The 23904-nt window shown below is 35.9% G+C and overlaps 4 protein-coding genes across 4 annotated transcripts; all 4 read left to right on the top strand.

The window, feature by feature from the left end:
* The first annotated feature begins 2790 nt into the window (after positions 1-2790).
* LOC110099780 (receptor-like protein kinase THESEUS 1) lies at positions 2791-6370 on the top strand. Its single transcript, XM_020827057.2, has 2 exons — positions 2791-3004; positions 3098-6370. Exon 2 carries the CDS (start codon positions 3613-3615, stop codon positions 6136-6138), a length of 2526 nt encoding a protein of 841 aa, XP_020682716.1. The 5' UTR covers positions 2791-3004; positions 3098-3612; the 3' UTR covers positions 6139-6370.
* A 7798-nt stretch (positions 6371-14168) lies between these two features.
* On the top strand, positions 14169-15027 carry LOC110099769 (phytohormone-binding protein CSBP-like). The gene is made up of 2 exons (XM_020827024.1): positions 14169-14349; positions 14741-15027. Exons 1-2 carry the CDS (start codon positions 14169-14171, stop codon positions 15025-15027), a joined length of 468 nt encoding a protein of 155 aa, XP_020682683.1.
* Positions 15028-22420: 7393 nt separating this feature from the next.
* LOC110099771 (pentatricopeptide repeat-containing protein At2g33680-like) lies at positions 22421-23486 on the top strand. Its single transcript, XM_020827027.1, has 2 exons — positions 22421-23016; positions 23072-23486. Exons 1-2 carry the CDS (start codon positions 22421-22423, stop codon positions 23484-23486), a joined length of 1011 nt encoding a protein of 336 aa, XP_020682686.1.
* A 41-nt stretch (positions 23487-23527) lies between these two features.
* Positions 23528-23875, top strand: LOC110099772 (putative pentatricopeptide repeat-containing protein At3g13770, mitochondrial). The gene has a single exon (XM_020827028.1). It carries the CDS (start codon positions 23528-23530, stop codon positions 23873-23875), a length of 348 nt encoding a protein of 115 aa, XP_020682687.1.
* Positions 23876-23904: the final 29 nt, after the last annotated feature.

Here is a 23904-nt window from a genome sequence, read left to right as displayed (position 1 = left end):
CGGGTTGACCCTAACCTGAATTTTTTCGGGTTGGGTTTGAGTCATGTTTCATCGTGTTAAAAATTGACACCCCTAATTTTATGGATCTTACATCTTAAGATTAGTCTTTCGAGAAGGCAAAAGAATTAGATAAAGGAAAGGGAGCTTATTCATCATCATATCGCCATTCTTGGAAAACGGGGGAGTTTATAAAGTTTAAGGTTTTGTTGGGAATGATTTTTTTACTGTTTTTTAAAATATATTTTTAGTACAAAATTTTTTTTGAATTAAAAATTTGTATATTAAAAATCTGCTTTAGAAAACTGTCTCAAATGAAATAAAAGGCTAACACAAAAGTTAATCACCTTCACTCTCACTAATTAATCATTAATTATAACTTCATCATCTTTCCTAAACACATAAGCCTGTAGTCAACATTACCTCTACGTAAAATCTCATTGTTAAAAACATTAGTACATAAAGAGAAAAAAATAGAATTTAACAAGTTAGATAGCCAACGTTTGAAATGATCTAACAATAGACAAGCTTATTTTGCTATATTTGAATAATATCTATACTAAAATAGTAAATTAAGTAGAAAAGAAATATGTTTGGCAATGCTAATGCGTTTCAATCTTTGAAATTAGGGGTGTCAATATTTGACACGACACGAAAACCCGACCCGAAAAATCCGGGTTGAATCCGACTTGATTTCAAAACGGGTCGGGTTCGGGTTTTTAGATTTGACCCGATTGAAAAACAGGTCGGGTTGACCCGACGGGTTGTCGGGTCAACCCGCGAACCCGTTTAAAACTTCTACCCAGCTGCCCGTGGACCTACCCGCCCCTGCCCGACTGCCCGAGGACCCCGCCCGACCCTGCCCGCGCTGCTGCCCTGCCCCATGCCGTGAAGCTGTTGGCCTGCCCGCGCCTGCCAGCACTTTACTGCGCGCCCTAGGCTGCCCGCGTGCGTCCGAGTCCGTGTCGGGTCGGGTCAACCTGACAACCCGCTGGGTCGGGTCCGGGTTCGGATTTCCAACCCGTTTTCCTACCCGGGCCGGTTTAGGGTCAACCCGTTTGAACTCGGGTCAGTTCAGGTTCAACTCGAACTCGACCCGTGACCCAAAATTGACACCCCTATTTGAAATACAATTTTATTTTAAACTTACAGGAAAATTTCCTTGTTATTTATTCGAAGTCTTATGATATGAAAAATTGTTATAAATTATAACTTTTTGTTTGTTTAGGTGTATTGAATTCATAAAAAATTTAATAATATCAAAAATATAGTAAATAATCATAAGTTTTAAATAAGAAAATAATTAAATCTAAAGTAATGTTGCCTAAACAATTAGAAAATAAAAATGATAATGAGATAACAATTCAAACCTTATTGTATATGCAAATCTTTCAAAAAAATATTTCCTTAAAATCAAAAGTGCAAGCATCATCTGTAATAACATATAGATTTCCTTTGAACAAATTAAATAATTTATATTAAAAGAAATAATACACAAAAAAAATATTAAATGTTATGATCTTACTCTTGAATTCATTTTACACCAACATTAAAAATATTAGAATATCAACTATTCTAATGAGTCAATTAATTTTTCTATGACATTATTGAAATTAATGAATTACTTTAAGTAAGATTAGTTAATGAATATTAACCCAACTAGTAAGATAGTATGATTAATTATTCTGTGCAGACGCAAACATCAATCAGAGATTAACAAAAATATGCCATGTCACCCATGCGATCGGTACCGCGGTTTGGTACTGCTCGATACTGCTGACATGATGCATTCTGTTTGGCCTCCGGACGAATTTTGTGTTTGATTTCTATACGGAATAAGAGTAGAAGGCAGGCCCGCTTTTTTTTTTCTTTTAGGGTTCCACATGACCGACCTCTTCCTTCTGTGTTAATAGATTTGTTAAAAATAAGGGAGTTTTACATACATACCACTTAATACTATTCTATTTACATATTTAACACCTAAAATTTTAATATTACATAAATACCACTCATAGTTCATTTTCATACAAAATATGAGTGGTAGAAATGAAATATATGAGTGGTAGGAAAGAAATATAAGTGGTATATTTGATATTAAAATAATATAGGGTGGTATGGATGTAATATTAAAGTTTTAGGTGTTAGATATATAAATAGGATGTTATAAAGTGGTATGTATGTAAATTTCCCTAAAAAGAATTGATGAGAGTTTGAGCAAGTGGTCGGCAGTTGATCATCTCTGACCCAAGAAATAGTAATGCAGACACAAACGGAATATTCCCCGGATGCCAAAACAGATCAACGGTCGGAAAACAAAACTGAATAGTTTTGACGGCTTGCAAGCCACAGGATTGTGGGCCCATTCGCAGCATCGTTGCAAGTTGTTGGGCCCGCAGGAACCCCGTGGGGGCGACGCCGACGCCTTATCCAGGATGGGATGGCTTTTTACAAAAGCTTAACTTTTATTAATATTTAAAAATTTGATCAGCTCGTATATATTAATCATGAGAAAGAAAATGACTATGAATTTGAATATTCAGCAAAAAAAAAAATTGTGGATGATTAAGAAATTAGCAGAGAGAAAGTTGAATTTTGATGAGTGATAATTTTTAAAATATGAAAAATTTTAGTTGTTCGTAGGTAAATCTCTTTGAAATAATGTTTTTATTTTTTATAAACGTAAAATTTGATTAATATGCATAGATGGATATAAAAATATAATAATAGTGTTAAGGAATTAATTGATGCATCTATAAAATTATTTATTTCAGATCTTAGTGTGTGAAGAACTCTGAACAGTTTGTCCGTTATTCTCATACAAGACGACCGTTACTCCGTCAATGCCGTTTATCTGAATGACTAATTGAAAAAGAGAGCTTAATGGCTACTAATCCCACTTAAGCCACCGCATCTTTCCACAGCTGTTGCCAGCTTCGCCGCATGCACAACGGAGCACATGATCTCCAGCTAAAAGATCCAACTTCTCCTTCAATCATGGCTTCGTAAAGTTTGTGATAATTATCTTCTTCTTCCCTTTTAATACTTATAATATGATTTTCTGCCAGAATTTGATGTGGTCCTACTGTTTGCTTCTCTGCAGATCGTCATTCTGAGCTTAACAGGCTGGAAAGCGCCATTTTTTTGAAAGAAGAAGAAGAAGAAGAAAACACCCAGTAGATTGATCCGGTGGACTCATTCCAGCGGGTCTCTCTCTGGAAGCAGGAAACTTGCTGAAGAAGCTTAGATATTGGCTTTGCTGTTCTTCTTCTTTGCACATTTCGGTTTTACGAGCTGAGATCCGCTTCGGATCTTTCCTCGTTTGCTTGGGTGTGGAAGAAATTTGTTATCTTTATTATTGGTATCATTGAATTTATGATTTTGAACTTGGGAGTTTGGTCTAAGCGGGAGATTTTCTTTTAATTTTTTTCCCTTCGTATCGCACGTAGTACTATAGTAGCCATTTTTTACGGGTTTTTAGGGTTTGAAATGCCCAAATTTGGGAGATACGTTTTGGGGACGGCATGGACTGAAATATCTAGCATTGGATTCTAATTAGGAGCAGTTTGCCACTAGGTTTAGGAAATTGGAATTCTAGGCAAAACTGTTAATCTAAAGATGGAATTTTGGAGATGGAAATGGTGCTTCTCAATGGTTACCGTCACTGCCTTCACTTTTTGCTTTTCCTTTGCTGAATTCATTCCACCAGATAACTATCTCTTAGCTTGTGGTTCTTCTCAAAATGTGTCTGTTGAAGGTCGGACTTTCCTTCCTGATTCAGAGCAATCCTCATTTTCCCTGAAAACCTCAGAAGATACTGCATTTTCTTCCCCCCATAACTCTCTACCTTCCCCGATCTACAACTCCCTCAGGATCTTTTCAGAGCCAGCCTCCTACAAATTCAACCTCCAACAATCCGGCCGCCACTGGATTCGTCTCTACTTTTCCCCCCTTCCTGGCTCCAGCCATGATCTGAGCTCCGTGCTGCTCACTGTTGTCACTGAAGATTTTGTCTTAATGAACAACTTCACCTTCAAGAATTCCAATCTTTCTTACCTCTTCAAGGAGTATTCTGTCAATGTCACCTCCCATTCATTGCTCGTTACCTTCATTCCATCCAATGGATCAATTTCATTTGTGAATGGGATTGAGGTCGTTTCAGTACCTGATGAACTGATTCATGATCAAGCTCTAGCAATCCCAAATGCTCCTTACAGTGGCCTCTCTGAGCGCGGGCTTGAAACCATGTATCGGTTGAACATTGGAGGCCCTTTGCTTACTTCTCAGAATGATACTTTGGGAAGGATTTGGGAAAAGGATGGAAAGTATCTTCATGTAAATGGTTCAGCTGTGAATGTTTCTGTGGATCCTCTTACAATAAAATATCCTGATGGGGTGATACTAGAGACTGCTCCAAAATGGGTCTACGCTTCTGCTGATGCAATGGGAGATCCCAATGTCACTGATTTGAACTTCAACATCACATGGGTTTTCTCTGTTGATCCGAGCTTTCTGTATTTTGTTCGTCTCCACTTCTGTGACATTGTCAGTAAGGCTATGAACACATTGGTCTTCAATGTCTACATTAATTCTGATATAGCTATCCCAAGCTTGGACCTCTCTTCCCTTAATGGATACTTGTCAGTGCCTTACTACAAGGATTTCATTTCAAATTCTTCAAATAATACTAGCAAGATGTATGTAAGTGTAGGTCCTGATAGTATGGCTGACTTTAGCAATGCTATTCTGAATGGACTTGAGATCATGAAGATCAGCAATGACATGAAGAGCTTTGATGGGCTGAATTCTGTGGTAGATCTCCATCAAGCTTCTTCCTCGAGAAAGAATACACTGGCCATCAGAATTGGGACTGTAATAAGTGCCCTTCTTGCTTTGGGATTGATAGCTTTCTGCTGCTGCTTCTTTGTCACTCGCAGGTCGAAGGCCAGTTCTCATACTCAGTCATGGTTGCCTCTTCCTCTATATGGGAACTCCCTCACAATCAGTAAAATCTCAACAATTTCCCACAAAAGTGGTACTGGGAGCTGCACCTCTCTGGCCTCTACTAACCTCGGTCGAGTGTTTACATTTCAAGAGCTCATGGATGCTACAAACAAATTTGATGAGAGCCTGCTTCTTGGTGTCGGCGGGTTCGGCAAGGTCTACAAAGGTACTTTGGATGATGGCAATAGGGTGGCTGTGAAGAGAGGAAACCCAAGGTCTGAGCAAGGTCTGGCTGAATTCCACACTGAGATTGAGATGTTGTCGAAGCTTCGGCATCGCCACCTGGTTTCATTGATTGGATACTGTGATGAACGCTCAGAGATGATCCTGGTTTATGAATTCATGGCAAATGGTCCACTGAGGAGCCATCTTTATGGTTCAAATCTTCCACCTCTTTCATGGAAGCAAAGACTTGAGATTTGCATCGGTTCAGCAAGGGGCTTGCATTATCTCCACACTGGAGCAGCTCAGAGCATAATCCACCGAGATGTGAAGACAACCAATATTCTGTTAGATGAGAGCTTCGTTGCGAAGGTGGCGGATTTTGGCCTGTCAAAGACTGGTCCAGCTTTAGACCAAACGCACGTAAGCACTGCAGTTAAAGGGAGCTTTGGTTATCTCGATCCTGAGTATTTCAGAAGGCAGCAACTAACAGAAAAGTCTGATGTCTACTCTTTTGGAGTTGTTTTATTGGAAGTTTTGTGTGCAAGGCCAGCGCTGAACCCAGTACTACCAAGAGAGCAAGTAAACATAGCAGAGTGGGCAATGAACTGGCAGAAGAAGGGTATGTTAGAGCAAATCATGGATCCAGATCTGGTAGGAAAGATAAATCCTGCTTCACTTAAGAAATATGGTGATACAGCTGAGAAATGCTTAGCAGAGCAAGGAATTGACAGGCCATCCATGGGAGATGTGCTGTGGAATCTAGAATATGCACTCCAGCTTCAAGAAACCTCTGCACTTGCTGATCCAGATGAGAATAGTGTGAAGAGTATTCCTGGTATTTTACTGCCTGGTTTGGAGCCTTTGGATAATAGTGTGAGCATGGCCGAGGGAATGAACTCAGCCGGTTACGATGACGCCGAGGATGCTGCAACTAGTTCTGTTTTCTCTCAGCTTGTTAATCCACGAGGTAGGTGAACAAAATTTCAAACTTGTTATTACAAATGCTATTAGACCTTGCAATGGGGGCTTCATTACAAATATAGAAATATATCTTTTGTAGTATCCCATGTTGTAGCTTGGACTACATTGTGCCGTATTAAACTTATGATCATTTCAGCATATTTGTTTTAGTTGTTTGAGGTTTTATAGTTTGAATATTCAAAGTTCTGTTTTAAGTTCAAAGAGAATCTTCATGACTCTTGTTTTATTGGACTGGGTAAACTGCAGAAGATCTCACTACCTTTTGTCTTGGGGTCTATCTGCTACTATATGCAACACTGCAGATTTCTCTTCTATTTTAGCCCCTGAATAGAGAAATTATTTTGTGCGGATACCGGACGGTCCGGAGACCAACTAGAACGCGCCATGTCACCCACGTGGCACGGTCTGATTGGTCTCCGGATGCCGTCCGGTGTCCGCACAGAATAATTTTTTCCCTGAATAAAGCATTTGAGATATTGTTTATAAAATTCCTGCCAAGTGTTTAAAATTACTAATAAATTTATGCATTTGCGTGTTATATATTAATAATTTAATAAATGATTGAAGATGAAAGTTGATACTTTGGAAAGTTGATACTTTGGGTGATATTATTGTAAATATAGTATTTGAGTGATATTTTTTAAATAAAAAAGATTTCAATAGAATACACAGAAGTGCCTATAAAGAACCTTAGTTCATTATTAAAATTTTAATATTAGTATTTTTGTATTCTAGTCTCCTTTTTTTGAGATAGTGTGATTAAATACCAATTATTTGTCACATTTTTTTATTTTTGTATTCTAGTCACCTTTTTTGGCTACATTTTTGTAAAGAATTATGATTAAACTCTTTAGTTGTTGAAATAACTACTTCACAAAGTGTGAATCTATGGTCAAAAGTGTAATTAAATTCATTCTTTTAATCATAATTTTAAAAAAATTGCAACAAAAGATTAATATTTAGTCACAATTTCAAACAATATGCAACTATATCACAAAATTCTGATAGTAATTTTTAATACCAAGTATGTGGGTGTAAACTAGGCTGATTGATAAAAATTTTGAAAGTTGTTGCTAAGATTTTGAATTTGAATCTTTCAACATGATAAATCCGACCCTGTCAACTTTGTTGTGAGAAAAAAAAAAAATTATAAGAAGACCTTATTTAGTAAGTATGCTGCACAAATGAACTGATTTGTGTTGGAAAATTTTTATTTGTTGGCCTATATTTATACATATAAATTAAGTATTATACATTAGTTGCTATCTAAAATTGAGCCAATTAAATTTGTGATCTATTTAAGAATTAAATTATTATTTGGCTTATGTGTCATTTCATTTGTATGGAATTGAATATTGTTCAAAAAAAGAGAGAAAAGCAAAAAAAAAAACTGCCTCGACACCGTCGTCGCTCGCCATTAAGGTATAAATGCTTTCTAAACTAAAAAAAATTCCAAATCTTGCTTTCGGCGCCCCAGGGGACCACCCATACACGCTCTTCCTAGCGTGGTGGGAGGGAACCTGGTGCGGCGCTTGTGGCAAGGCAAGTAGGCAGGGGCAACCCTAAGTACATGTGTATGTGCCGTCATGATTGAAGAGAAAACTGTATTTTCAAACAGATATCTCAAAAACTCATACACACTCTTCAGAGCGTTGTGAGATTGAAGAAAACCATGACCGCGATGTCACCCGACACCTACCATACACGCTCTTCGTAAAGTGGTGGGAAGACCCAGCTCCCCAAATTTCCCCTAAATGAGGGAGATGCTGGGAAGCTATCGAAATTTAGAGAAAGTAAGAGGACCTGATTTGAACAAAAACATAAAAGACTTGAATGAACTATAGGGAGCCAAATTTACAATTACAGCGAACAAAACTTAATATTTGAAATCAAACCTGTAATATATAAGATAACCAAAATTAAGCACGCGAGCATGTAACTTATGATGAATAAATTCTCAAACATAAATCAAAGATGATGCAATCATGCAAAAAATATAAACACTGAGTGATGGTCTAAATCACTCAAATGAACATAAATGAGTAAACGAAGAACTTCTGGTCTTCAATACGATTCACCCGTGGAGGGACGAATGACTAGCTTGCAAACAACAAAACCCCTTGCAAACATACGTAGTGCAGCACACGATGAATATAATGCTTGCTGGTAATTACGGGAGATTTGACATATACACAATAATACAACTACAAGTGATAATCAACAACAAACAATGAATGCTACAACACCCTTGTAGCCACCAATAATTCAGTGTCAAGCAAATGCAGTAATTCCCTGCAAGCAAAGGAGGTCGATATGCAGCAAATGCAAGCACCTACGAGCCACTGCAGGAAACTCGTCATACACCCAACATGCTATATACATGCAAGATGCAGAAGAAAAGTTGTGAACGCAAGCATCTACGACTGGCACTCGAAGATTTACATTCAATGCAACTCGTCATCAGATATTAATAGAAACCCCGTAATATATACAACGGTCCTGTCTACAAGCAATGACGGTGGATGTATCGCAAGAATGATGAATCCCCTACAGGCATAAAGGATGATATTGCAACGAGTGCAACACGCTGTCTACATGCAAAAGTAACAAGGGTCGTGATAAATGCAAGCATCTACAAACAACTGCAGGAGATTCGTTAGTGCACGACAGTCTACCTGTATAAATCAACAAATGTCTTGCAGCGTAAAAATTGCGGGCCATTGGTAAACTGAGTCAATAAATTTGTGGTGACAGGCTCGCACACCAGATAAATCAGTTTACCCACCGGTGACAGGTAGGAGGTTCTTGACACAATACAATTTGTTCGTAAGGTTAATTATACTCCTGCAAACTGAATGTTGGAGAAGATGACAACATGCATGAGATGAAATGAGTCATACTGCATCGCAAATACATAACAAATGAAACCTAGCGCTGCTAAACAACGCCATTGGATCCGCAACATGCATTCAGGGGGACAGAAAACATCTACCAATTCCAAATTAAAAATCATGCATACCTATCAACATGGGTCATTTGCATAGCTGATCATTGCAAAAACATCCCCCCCCCCCACCCCCATGCTCCGAAATGCACGCTAACACATTCACATACATGCATATATCCGCAATATATAGGATGCATCATGCAAATCCTCCATTCAGCAAGTAAAATGCACCATGTATATACATATTGTAATATACAAAATGCACTATGCATATACAAGTGTATGACACAAGCATATCATGACTGTATGTAATTAGGAATGAGTAAACATATTGCAGGCATCCTCACCTAATATATAAATATATCAAATGTATACACATTATCACATACAAGATATCCATTTGCAATATGCAATATGCATCATGCAAATATATCATGCAGGATACAAATATATATGTCAACATACATGTATATATGCAATTGCCGCACAAACACATTACGCAAAATGCATGCAAAAGTATATATTGTATGGGCTTTGATGAGCACGATATACGCACACCCATTTGAGGATGCTACACAGGTCTAGAAATGAACTTAAGCTTGAGTTTGATCCTTCTATATGAATAGATAAGAGTCGACATGGCTCAAGCTACCAAATTAATGTACGGTCGCGAAAATGATCGATATATTTATTTTATATGTTCATATTAGGCATTTAAGATCTATAACAAAAAATTCTCTAATAAAGGCATAAAGCCGATAACGAACCCGATCCTCTATTGGCAAGTTGACAGAGTTGATAATGTTCAACTGATAAAATAAATATGAGGAATGTAGCATTGATGATAATGTTCAACTGACAACGAACCTGTAACACCCCCTACTTGATTATATATATATATATATAGTGTAAGAGGAATGTAGCATTGATGAAAGTTATTCTCCTTTTACTCTTAAGCTTTGTGTTTGTTCTTGGATTGGAATTTCCTTCTAGCAAGTCATTTTCTTCGGACAATCCACTGAAGATATTCTCTTCATCCATTACATCAGTTTTATCATAATCACTTTTTATTAAAAAACCATAAATCTCACAGCACATTAGATGACAATCTTGACATGATTTTTGCAAACATTCATCATATATGTTTTTATATTAACTTAACAACATAACACAACATAAAACTGCATAACAAATAACAAACACCTGATAGCACAAAGCAAGACATCAACACCAAATGGAGACAAAGCAACAAGACATATATTTCATCAGCATCAGCTTCTCCACTGGAGAAGCTTCCTTTTGCAGGAGCTGAAGTTTTGTAACTTGAAAACATGCAGAACTCATTTCTTGCGACATATCAAGCACTGTTCTCCAGATAGCTCGCCAGAGCTTTGAGGTACTCGCCAATTATATTGGTAATATCCTTCACAACTTGTGTAGTACCATCAATCTCTTTATCCAACTCATAGTTTATAGTAGTTTTTACCAAGGTTTTGTTTTCTTCCAAGTCATCAAGCTTGAAAGATACTTTATAAGAAGCAAATCCTAGCTGCAGAAAGCCTCCTTCTATCCCCTGGAAGCTTACAAAATGGCCGGCTTCATCAAACTCGACTATCTTCTCCTTGAATGGTGGAATATGTGCTGCAGCTATATGGAGGATTGTAAAGAAAAATATAAGATGATTAGAAATACCATATTTGAGAGTAAATATGAATGCTCGATTCGAGCAATCCAAGCACTTTATAAGCATAAGAATTATATGCTCATCATTAGATATTAGGAATTACATTCAATTCATACGTAGCAACTGGTATAACAAAATTCAAACATGCATTGACGCCGGCGAAGAGAGGGTGACGCGGCTACTGATAGAAATGCAAGAGCTGTCGGAGTCGGGTAGCTCACATAACCCAAGAACTCTTTCTTGAGAGGGAATCACCACATGAAATCCTTCAGGATACAAAAACCCAAAAACAGAGTAATACGTATATTACTTTGTTTTTGGGTTTTTGTATCCTGAAGAATTTCAGGTGGTGATTCCTTCCGAAGAAGTTCTTGGGTTACGCGTGGCGTCATGCATTACCTATCACCTATATATCAACAGAAAATTACAGTACAGAAGACTGAAAGCTCACCATCGCCAATTTTTATGGAGACGAGGGTACCAAGGCCTCCATCGCCTTCAAGCACCTGTGAATCAGTCAGCAGGTGCGGTGCTGCTTTGTGAAGAACATCCAATTTATCCTTCGTTAAAGCATTCCATAGTGCCTCAAAACCAACATTAAATTCAGTTTGGAGTTCAATCTTGCTTGCCATTAATTCTCTTTTAACTAACTTACTGAACAAATCGTTTGTCTTGGTACGCAAAGAGTGGGAACTCCCAGGCTTTATTTATAGCAATGAGATTTAGGGTGGTTGGTGGGCGAGCAAAGTTGGGAACCCTCGTTCCAGGTTTGAATCTCCTCTACTACTGCCTCGCTTCTTTAGTGAGGTAAAGCAAGTGTGGACCCGATGCCTATGAGTTGCCTCGCTAGATTCCGCCGAGGAATTTTAGTTACGGCCACAAAGCGCTCTCTCTTTAGAGTGGCAGCCGGAGAGAGGATCTCTTCATTGCATATTTGCATGGTTATAATAAGACAAAATAACAAGATTCTCTGGTTGTTTACAGACATTTTGCACTCTTTAAATAAATTCTATATTTAGTATTTATTTAATTCTATTAAAAATATGCAAAAGACTCCAATTTTGTTTCTAGTTTTTTCTTATATTTAAGTTTCCTTTGAAATAGTTTTTCTTAAAGCAGCTTAGGGGTGTAAGTGAGCCGAGCCGGCTCGAACTCAACTCGTTAACGAGCTCGCGAGTCGAGCTTATCGAGCTTCGAGCTCGAGAATTCTAATGATAAACAACAATTTTATGTCACAGATTTTTCTGGAAAGTTGAAAAAAAAAAAAGTCAAGAAAGCATAGCCAAATAGAACTAAGACTGTCCAAAACATACCTATAAGCTGTGATTAGAATTATCATTTGATTTGGTAAGTTCACTTTTTTAAGGGCGAATATTTCCTTTACAATAAAGTGATAATGACTTAAATTAAAATATATAATATAATAATTTAATTAAAAATTATTTAAAAAAATATTTAAATGGTTCAAATCTCAAAGCCTTGGACATTATCGATCAGTAGGCCGGTTCTTAGGCTTTAAGCGCTCTGTTTTACACCTCTGTCGTTCTTTTGCTCAAACTAAGTAAGAAAATGGGGCATTTGGCTAGCTTAAGCCAGTTTTAATAGCGATATACTCGATGGAAATATTAGAATTGCCGTCGTGGAGAAATTATTTTGTGCGGATATCGAACGGTTCGAAGACTAATCAGATCGCATCACATCATCAAGCATCAGTACCGAGCAAAAAAGTAACGTGAAACGTTCTGGTTAGTCTCCGGACGCCGTCCGGATTCACACAGAATAATTTTTCCGTTGTTGCATGAGATTATTAGACAATATAATCATATTCGTAAGAGTTAAATTCATCAATCCATCATAAGAAAATGAATTTGAATTAACAATTGATTAATATTTCTATAATGATTTATAGTTTTTATTCAATTTCAAAGTAAATCAATTTATATATATCACCCATTCAAGCATTTAAGATAGCCAATCTTCCAATTTCTAGCATAATCTAGCCAAAGTTGATTACTTATTCTGTGCAGACGCCGAAAGCAGTCTGGAGACCAACTAGAATGTGCCATGTCACCCCCTTATTTGATATCACGGCTCTTTATTGCTCGATATTGTGGCTCGGTATCATTAACGTGACACAATTCTGATCTCCACACAGAATAATTTTTCATGCAACAATAAGAGAAAAAGCCAAATAACAGCCCACCCACCTTTATATATGGCTGAAACTGTCCAAGCTATGAAAGTTTAACATGTATGGTTTATTAGTCCAACAAAATATTGCTTTCACATTTAACAGATATTTTTTTTCCAAAAAATAAGTGCCAAAACAATTTTTTATGTAGAAAAAAATATTTAGAAATCTTATTAATAAATTTATTTTTTATATATATTTATATAAATTATTTCTCACCCTCAATAATGTAATATTCTATATTATAAATTTATGTTCATAAAGTTTCTATGTTTTTATATTCCACGTCACTTTTTTGCTTGGTGCCGGTGCAAGGTACTGGGTGATGTGGCACATTCTGGTTGATCTCCGACTCATCTGGTGCCCGCGCAGAATAATTTCTCTCAATGTACGTCTATTTGACAAATTAGACAATGTAATGTATTCCTCAAAATTATTTCAAATGGCATTTATGTTAACAAAGTCACATTAGTAGTAATTCTCTAAAAAAAAAATTTAACTGACGTCCCTAAACACTATAAGTATTTTAAGTTTATGATCAAAGATTACTTAAAAACATGATTAATTTTTATCATATTTAAAAAGAAAAACTAAGATTAAAAATATAATCATTAATTTTCTTTTTTATGTAATACTAAGTTTTTTATATTAAGATTATTATTTGTTTGACTATAAAAATTTTAATCATAATTATATATTTTAAATATGGCTAACTAGCTATTTAATTTTAGTCATAAACATTTACATTATTTAATTTAAGTTGATAAATTATTCTTCTAATCACATTTATCAAGAAAAAAAAATTATGACTAATAATATAATCTCAAGATAAAGGTTTAAAGTTTTTAATTATATCTAATAAATTTTCTATTGGATTAATAAAAGATGTCCTACTTGATAAAATTTTGAATTAATTTGTTTAAAATAAATTATATTTAAATAACAAAAATATTATCTATGATAATTGGTAACTTATTTATGAATAAAATATAATGAAAGTGTCAAAATTTCTGTAACCAATGAGAAGAACTATGTTCTACAGTCAGATTAAATCCAAGAAGTGCTTGCAACAGGCAAATGGAGTCTGGGAACCACCAATTCCATTAATTTCCATATAAATAGAGTCTGGGAGCTCCAATTCTCTGCATGCCAAGGCAAGCTATTTGTTCAATTCAGCATCAAAGTTAGCTAAAAGGTAATTAATGGCAAGCAAGCTAGAAATCCAAACTGAACTTGAAGTTGGTATTGAGGCTCTTTGGAATGCTATAACAAAGGATAAACTCGATCTTCTTCGCAAAGCAGCACCACAGCTGTTGACTGATGCACAGGTGATTGAGGGTGATGGAGGCCTTGGTACCCTCACCACCATTGATATCAGTGCTGGTGAGCTCCTAGCTCTTCATGTTATGTAGGTCATTTGTCTCATATAATAATGTTTTTGAATTAACCATTCATATACTCAGGAGTGGAACCGGCCTTAATTTTCAGGGGCAATAAATTTATAAGTAAAAACATAGAATTTGGCTCGACTCCTATTTATTCATGTCCTTGATCATTATATGCTTCACAGATATGTCGGAGGTCCAAGGAGGCAGAGCCCCCTGACGGGAGATAAATTGCCTAAAGAATTATATAATAAAGATTTTTTTTTTAGGGGGCAACTGCCTTTCTTTGACTTAAGATGGATCCGGCCCTGCATATACTTAATTACTTTCAAATATGATATTTCTAATCATCTTATATTTTTCTTAATACATCATCGTGCTTCATAAAGCTGCTCCTCATGTTCCACCTTTCAAGGAGAAGATAGTGGAGTTTGATGAAGCCAACCATGCTGTGAGCTTCCAGGGGATAGAAGGAGGCTTTCTGAAGCTAGGGTTTACTCATTATAACGTATCTTTCAAGCTTGATGACTTGGCCAATGGCAAAATCTTGGCAAAAACCACTATAACATATGAGTTGGAAAAGGACATTGATGGCACTCAACTTGTGGAAGAGTTCTCCAATTTTGCAGTCGAGTATCTCAAAACTGTGGCCACCTATCTGCAGAAGGCCAGTTAGCAACAACAATAATTTATATGTATTATTACTGCTGTTGTTTGATCTACGTTTACGCTCCGTTTGGAACGGTTTTGTTACTATTTTTTAAAGTAACTTTTTAGTGCAAGCAGTTAAACTTTTTGCACTAAAAAATTACTATAATAAACAGTAACAGAAGTGTCCCAAACCAAGCCTTAGGCTTCGTTTGGGACGACTGTCTTCTTGTTTTTTAAAATAACTTTTTAAAAAATCATTTTAAAAAGCAGTACGGAAGCTGTTCCAAATAAAGCCTTCCTCTGAGTACACTGTATTTTTCTTGTGTGGTGATCGATGAGAATCTTTAAAAATTGTTATATCAGCTTTTATATTATGGGTGGTATGTTTAGTAGTATGCAAATGGCACCATATTGATAAGGGAGCTCAAGTACTCTCCCTCTTAATTTGGTGCTTAATTTGAATAAAGACAATTGTGTAATTGCAAATGATGCACTGTATGCAATATTTCTTCTTTTGTTTAAGGACTTGTGGTTAAGTAAGAAATTGGAAGCAAGCGTGATGAGCTCCATTTTCTATATTAAAAATTTCATGATCGATTTACTAATATTATTTTGCTGTCATAATTATTTACTAATTATTTTGTTAATCTTGTTGCTTAAACTGCAGTTGAAGTTGATCTCAGCAAAATTTAATATATTATCCTAATAATCAATAATTACATGCTTAATTATTATTATTATTATTTCCAGATAATTAGACTAATTTATTATCATAATGAGTAATTTTTAACTACTCATATGAATTAATCCCTAATTAATATAATTTATATGAAAATTTTAATACCATAAATATTAAGTAATACCTTAGATTAAGTAAGCTTATAATTAGAGTTAAATTTAAATAGTTTTTTATTAATTAAGAAGTACGTAAGATGATTAGTTGGTTTAATTTCACGTAGATCGATTAATTAATAGCTAGGTCAATTAATCTAAGAATAAATTATCCAAACTAATTATGATGATTAGTAATTAATAACTTCTCTAATATAAAATTTTATTTAATTTTAACATACATTTAATCAAAAATGAAATGAAATCAATTAGATATGAATTTTTTATAAGGTTGTTAATTCAGCTAATTAGAGTGTAATTATACAATAAATATTTTTATGCGATAATTAATGAGAAAGTTAAGTTATCTAAGCCATTGGTTGATTTTAGGATTTGTTTTTTTGTTAACTAGAAAGAGATTTTATTTCAACAGAAAAGGGGCGTACAACTATCGAGCCAAGAAAGTCAAAAAAGAGAAATACAAAGCTGAAAAACCACATTAAACGTCAAAAAGCAAATTAAAATGGAAAGGATATATAACAAATTAACGACCAAAAGTGTCAGATTCAGAATCGCCATCCGGTTGTCAAAACAAGCCATGACGTCAGGGGAGCGTGCAGAAAACTTGCATCATCATTATCTGAAAAACAAAAGCCAACATCCCACAGTCTTGCCAACCCAACTTCCGAATCCACGCCAACTCAAACCAAAGAAAAATGAAGTCTGGCCTCCAACAAGCCCACCACCAAAGGAACAGCCCAGCTAAAAGAGACAAAAAATATCAAAGTTCCATCAATAAAACGACTTACTGCCTTCTAGAGTTCCTTCTACCACGTTTAGCTCCCCTCCGAGCAAAAGCTTTGTCACCACTCCAATTATCCTTCAGTATAAAAATAGCTTGAACATCATCTTCAAACTCAAGGAAATCTTCCCTAACACCCTCGTAAGGTGAGGAGTCATACTCCTCAAGCCAGTCATTTTGCACCACACCTGCTAATTGAACTTTCAAGATCTCATTAGATATTAGTGAAACAGGGACATCAACTAAAAGTTTATTTGACGGTTCCAACAAAATCGCAGGAGATTCCATACATCCAGTAGCCAAACCAGGCGAATTCACAACATCCCCATTCACAATAGACACATCAGACAATGTACCCACCAAAGGGCTCAGCTCAACACAGTCCCTAGAAATAACATCCACTAGACTATTCGGAGAAGTAATAGGACTAGCAATAGAATTAACCATACAATTATTATCACCATTGACAACCTCTCCAGTTTTACACGGCAAAATCAATGGCGGACCAACAGTTATCAGAATAGAACCCACATCAATGGTACCAGCAACTTTTTCAACATTAGCCACACCAAAACCAGATCATCCAATTGGTTGATTTTAAAATTTTTATGTTAATAAGTAGTTTATTAGGATTGGATTTAATGATTAATAATAACAGTCATAGTAATTTTTTTTAATTATGTTACATTAATAATAAAAATCAACTGTATTTAATTATTTATTAATCAAAGATTAGCATATTAAAATAGTTTTATATGAATATTAGAAATGTCATGCAGAGAATACACAAAATTAATTTTTAATATGAAGACTAAAAAGAGAATAACCACAAAACAGGCTAGTTAAAATAGTTTTTACTCGTTATAGCTGCGTTAGAATTGGCTCTCTTCGTCAAAAGTTGGATAGGGTAGCATAATATAATGTAAAACACTATAACTTTGTTGAATGTCTCATGCAATGTTGGTGAATAGGATCATAGATGTTGATTATGATAGTTTTGACTTAAATGTTAGACTTGAAGTACTTTACTAGGTTTATAGCTCACATTTGAGCAATTGCATTTAGGTTTGTTTTCAACACAAGATAAAGTCTTAGCTAAGTAGTAGTAGTGAGTAGAGATGGAAATGAACAAAATAATATGGAGTTGATTAGAAACTCTAGACAATAAGGTAATCTCTTTCCTAAAAAGATGGTGGATTTGATGTTTTAGAGCGATGAGTCTAAGTGACTCAATGGCGGTCAGGGCAATCCATCTCATTGAAGAATGTATAATGGAGTGACTTGAAGTAGATGGATGACTAGAGGAGGTTGGGATAGCTTGTAGAAGGAATTGGATGACCTAAAGTTACAGGATGACTAGAAGTAATCACTATGCTCCCATTGTGTCATAGTTGAAATGATTTCCAGCTTGTAGAAGTAATCACAGCTGAAATGATTTTCATTGTGTCAGTAACAAATGATGTGTGAACTTTTTTTGTGATTGGAAAAGGAGTTGATATGATATGATAAAAATAACAAAAAGTTAGAAAATTCAATGGCATAGGAGTTACTTTCAAGAGATAATTCATTATATATTTGGTTATACTCCTTTGAGGATGGGAGATTAGAGACCAATATATACAACATAAATCCTAGTGCTAATGGTAGAAGTTAGAGATGATGTTCACAATGTGCATCGATTTTATAAGTGATGGCATTTGTTGGCATATGCAATGAATTCAGTGGAAGTTAAATTACCTAAGTGATAATGGTGAGATGATTATAAGTTAAGAGATGGTAGTCAGTTAATAATAGCCAAACGACCGTAGTCGATGGTGGTCAGAAGACTGTAGTTGGGTGTTAGTTAGATGATTGTAGTCGAACGATGAAAGTCAGAGGGCGATAGTAAAACAACTGTAATTGTAGGATCGTAATTAGGAAATGGTTGTCAGATGACCATACGGTGGTCACACGGCCTTAGTGGGTGACTATAATCAGAGGACTATAGTCGTACAATAGTGGTTAGAGGGTCGTAGTCATGTGACCATGGTCGAAGAACTACAGCCACACAACAACTGTTAGAGGGGTAAAATCAGCAATCATTGTCAAAATGTAGTGGTCGAGCGATGTTGATTGGAGGATCATAATAATCAAACGAATTGAAAAAATTTAATCAGACAATAGTAGTTGGAGGACAATGATCTAAGGACTATTATCTGCCAGCTGTAGTGCAATGATAGTGGTTGGGTGATATTGATGATCACAAGCTAGCGATAATTGGGCGATGGTCTAATAGTGATGATCAGATGATGGTTTGATGGTATTGTTTGAGTGGAGCTCTAAGATTCTTCATGTAATATTTCCCTTTGTTTTCATTTTCTTTTACTGATTTATTTTGGGTTTGTTTGTTTTGGGACTAAGTTTTATTATCCTGTTATTAAATGGAATTTTATCTTTTTTGGAAAAAAATAATATCAAATAAAATAATAGCTTAACATCAAATCTTTAACAAAATTACTAGTTAAACAACAAACAATTTTTTTCATAACCATAAATAATGCATTGGACTACTCAAGATTGATTTATTTAACCTTTAAATTTTAAAATTAAGCCTAATGTAATTACTAACTTAAACTGACATTAGTAACTAAAACTAACATGAACAAATGTTAACTAAACCAATTTAAGTCATTCATCCAATGAATTGATTCACTAACAACCTTTATCTTAACAATAAAGAAAAGAAAGAAAATTTTACATAAGATCTAATCTTTTTACTTTAAAAATATATTATCCAACCTTCTTTCATCAAATAATTCAAAATTTTAAAATATTTTTAACCTTTTTTAAATAAATTTTCTTTCTTATTAAATAATTCAAAATTTTGCAAAATTTAAGAGAGCTCCATTTAAAGATGAAGTTATCTTGTTCTTGTGACTCTGTTCTAGATTCTTATTCCATAACTTGGAGGAGAAGAAATTGCATTTAATTTCGTGGTCCAATGTTACCCAACCTAAAGCTAATGGAGGGCTGGGATTACCTTCCATTGATGCTATTTACTTTGGAGTTTCTTGTGGCATTCTGGGCAGATTTTATAATTCCAAGAATTTGTTATGTGGCTGGTATAAGGCCAAATACCTATCTCCTTGGAAATCTCCTCCATCCTCTGCTTCTAAATTCTGGCACAAAATAACTCAAACTGCTATTAACATCAAAGAGAGGATTACCTTTAATGTCTGTCATTCTTCTACTTTTTCTTTCAAGTGGGACCCTTGGCTCAAAGACATTGTAATCTCAGATTTTATTGGCTCGGGCATGGATGATGTTTTAGTTAGAGATCTTTTGATTAATGGTACTTGGACTTTGCCAAATTCTATTCCCTTTTTGCTGGTTGACTATATCAAAGCTGTGAAGTTTTCGGATAGGGAGGAGGTGTTATGGAATGGATCTGCTAAATGGGCTTTTAATAACTTTATTGCACATTTCTATTCTGGCTGTTCTAAGGTTGAATGGCACCCTATGATATGGCATAAACATCATGTGCTTAAATTTGCTTGTTTTACTTGGATGGCGGTGATTGGTAAGCTTAAAACTGCTGACAACTTACATTTTAGAGGAATCCCGGTGCATATGAACTGCTCTTTGTGTTCTGGTAACTTAGAGAATCATTATCACTTATTTTTTGATTGTGAGTTCTCTTTCTACATCATTAAAGCTATGCTACCGGACCTCAATTCATTTTTGCTTAGGCCGAATCTGCTTCAGGTTTTGGATTTTATTGGCAATGCTGTGTCCTATTCTAAACCTGAGAAAGATTTTTGTTTCCTTACCATTAGTTGTATGGTTTATTATATTTGGAAAGAGAGGAATCAACGGCGATTCTCTTCGAAAAGGAACAATATCACAACAATCATTTGCACAATCAAAGAAGCGGTTAGACTCAAAACATCAAAATGGAAGAACATAAATCATATTCTGCAGAAGTTTTCGGGTTTTTAAGGTTTCTGATGTTCACCCGTTGGCTGGAGTTTTGCTTCTTGTGCTGGTGCAATCTTTCACTAGCACTTTTTTGGTTACACTCTACATTTCAGACCTGGGAAGATAATTTTTTGGGATTCAGTCCTTATTGCTGTTGGCTTTATCCAGTTTTTTGTGGTAATTCAGCATATCATTTCTCGGGTATACGTCAAAGACAACTTTCGGCAATGGAGTTATTGGCTGGGCATACCAACAATGATGAGCAAGGTGAAGATTTTGAGCCATGGATGGCCTTTCGAGGCAACCTGGCTTATCCGTGCCTAATTCTGATGAAGGCTGGAGGTACTGTGATGGCTGGATCTCAAGTGGTGGACTTCTGCTGGCAACCAGTGCCACCGCCTGGGAATATTCTGTACACCAAGATTATTCTGAACGATCTTCCTTTTGCCTTATTTTCTGAGTCTTTAGTTATTCCCAGCAACTCCTTTGCTTAAGGTTGTCTTTGTGTATAATTTTGTTAGGTTTTTGTTCTCTCAGGTTACTTGTAATTTAACTTTGTTTTCTTAATATATGAGCCTTTTGGCTCCGGGTTTACCCAAAAAAAAAAAAGTTGTTATCAAATAATTCAAAATTTTAAAATATTTTTAACCTTTTTAAAATAATTTTTCTTTCTTATTAAATAATTCAAAATTTTGCAAAATTTAAGAGAGCTCCATTTAAAAGATGAAGTTATCTTGTTTTAAAATTCACAGCCATGCTACACCTTTATCTTCTCCTAGATAAGGCTTGCTGTTGTTTGGTTCAAATTTGTTCCAGCGAGAAAAAAAGATATTATCTTCTATGCTGTTTGGTGCTAAAAAAGAAGAGCCAATCTGCCCACAAATGTTGCTGAATTGTAGGTTGTCTCCTTCATCAAGAAAACCAAGATTTGCTGAGACTGGAAATTCCAGACTCATTAGAGGATCAGAAGGAGATGGAAAGCCATTACTAAAACTTCAGTTTTTGCACCACAGAAAAACGAACAATGCAGGCATCAAACCTTCTTATTATGTGGCTTTGTTACAAGAATGTTCAAGGAAAGGACTTCCTGAGGGAGGACTCCAACTTCATTCAGACATTATCAAGAGAGGCCTCGAATCGAGTTACATGCTCCAGGCTCAATTGTTGAATCTGCACATCAAATGTGAAAGCCTCCTTTTTGCTCGCATAATTTTTTATGCAACGACCATTAGAACAAGCCTTATTTCTTAGAATTCTATTATCACAGCCTATTGCCGGGCTCGAAGAAGAAGCCTTATCGATGTTTTTGGAGTTGCGGATAAATGGATTACAGCCAGATGAGTTCACTTTCTCCATTGTCATCAGAATTGCAGAGTTGTTAGAAAACCTGCCTCTTGGAAGGCAGCTGCATTCACTTTCTATCAAGGAAGGATATGGAAAAGAAGAATATGTTGGCAATTCTTTGATTCTAATGCATGCTTCCTTTTTTAATCTATTAGATTCTGTTAAAGTATTCAGAAGAGTCATGAAATCTGATAGTCCTGTGAGCTGGAACTCACTTATTGACCAGCTTGTTGAAAATGGATACCCTAATGATGGAATCAAAATATATAAGAAAATGCATGAAAATGGAGTTGCTCCAACCCCTCTAACTCTGAGCAGTGTACTCAAAGCTTGTGCAGCAGTTGAAGCAATCTCAGAAGGAACACAAGCGCACACCCAGATGATTGTCCGCGCATTTCTCCCCAATTTGATTTTGGAGACTTCATAGATCGATTTTTACGTGAAAAACAGAGAATTGGTATACGGAAGACGAATTTTCGATAGAATGGAAGAAATAAATGTACTCAGTTGGAACTCACAGATTCGAGGATATTCACAGGCAGGTCAAAATGAAGAAGCTTTGAAGCGGTTTCAGACAATGAGAAGAGAAGGGGTGGCTCCTGATGAGTATACACTTCCAGCTTTACTCTCAGGAGCTGTGCAGGTAGAGACTCTTCCTGAAGAATTCAGATCATTGCATGCATATATCATCAAAGCTGGCTTGCAAACCAATCGGTTTGTCGCAACTTCTCTGATCACTATGTACATTGCAACGCAATCATTTGACGATTCAAAATTGGCATTTTATGATGCTAATTCTCGAGATATTGGTGTTTGGTCCGCCATTATATCTGCAAGCACAAAGATTACAGAAGGCGAAGTGTCTTTTGGATTATTTTACGGGATATTGGATTTGGAGATTAAGCCAAACCAGTTCATCTTTTCAAGCCTATTCAAAGTTTGTGGTATTCTGTCAGTAATGGAAATGGGCAAACAAATCCATGCCTACAGCCTAAAAAGCAGAGATTTTTCCGACCCCGCAACCCAAAATTCTCTCATAACCATGTACTCGATTGCGGATGCATCGAAGAAGCGGTTAAGGTGTTTGACTTGTTGAAGAACCCAAATATTATATCATTCAATTCAATCATTTCAGCACTGGCTCAGACCATCCAGAGAAAGCCATTAAACAATTCAATAGAATGGAAGTTCTTAACTTGAAGCCTGATGCAATCACTATATTGAACCTGCAAACAGCTTTCAATCATGCCGGTTTAATCAAGAAAGGATTACATATATTCAGTTCAATGGAGGACAAATTCGGGATCAAACCAAGACATCCATATTCTGCTTGCGTTGCGGATTTGTTGGCTCGAGCTGGAGAGATAGAAGAATCAATAAAATTCATAGACCAAATGCCTTTCAAACCAGAAACTTCTCTATGGAGGATGATTCTAGGAGTATGCAGTAAGCATCAGAAGATTGAAATTGGAAAGCAGGTGGCACAATTACTTCTAGAATTAGAACCTCATGAGGCCACTAATCATGTACTCCTGGCCAACAACTACTAAGGGTGGGGAGATGGACTGAAGCTGAAAACATTAGGCAGGAAATGAATGCGAGAGGCATAGAGAAAGAAATTGGGCAAAGTTGGATTGAAAACAACAAAAGAATCCATAAATTTGGTGTTGAAGACCAATCTCATCCTCTTACAGAAGAAATATATAAGAAGCTTAGAGAACTTATCGTAGAGATCAAGGCAGCTGGGTATGTGCCAGATGTAAGCTTCACAGTTCATGATATTGGAGATGATAGAAGAGAAGAATCTCTTTACTATCACAGCGAGAAGCTGACCTTTGCTTATGGAGATCTCTCAACTAATCAAGGAGTAAAGCTTAGAATAATAAAAAATGTGAGAGTATGTGCTGAATGCCATCAGGCATACAGATACTCTCCCTGATCACTGGTCGAGAGATTGTGCTGAGAGAC

This window comes from Dendrobium catenatum, unplaced genomic scaffold, assembly GCF_001605985.2.
Source record: "Dendrobium catenatum unplaced genomic scaffold, ASM160598v2 fragScaff_scaffold_220, whole genome shotgun sequence".
NCBI classification, from domain to species: Eukaryota; Viridiplantae; Streptophyta; class Magnoliopsida; order Asparagales; family Orchidaceae; genus Dendrobium; species Dendrobium catenatum.
Note: the sequence above shows the minus strand (reverse complement) of the source record. Positions and strands in the feature narration are given on the sequence as shown.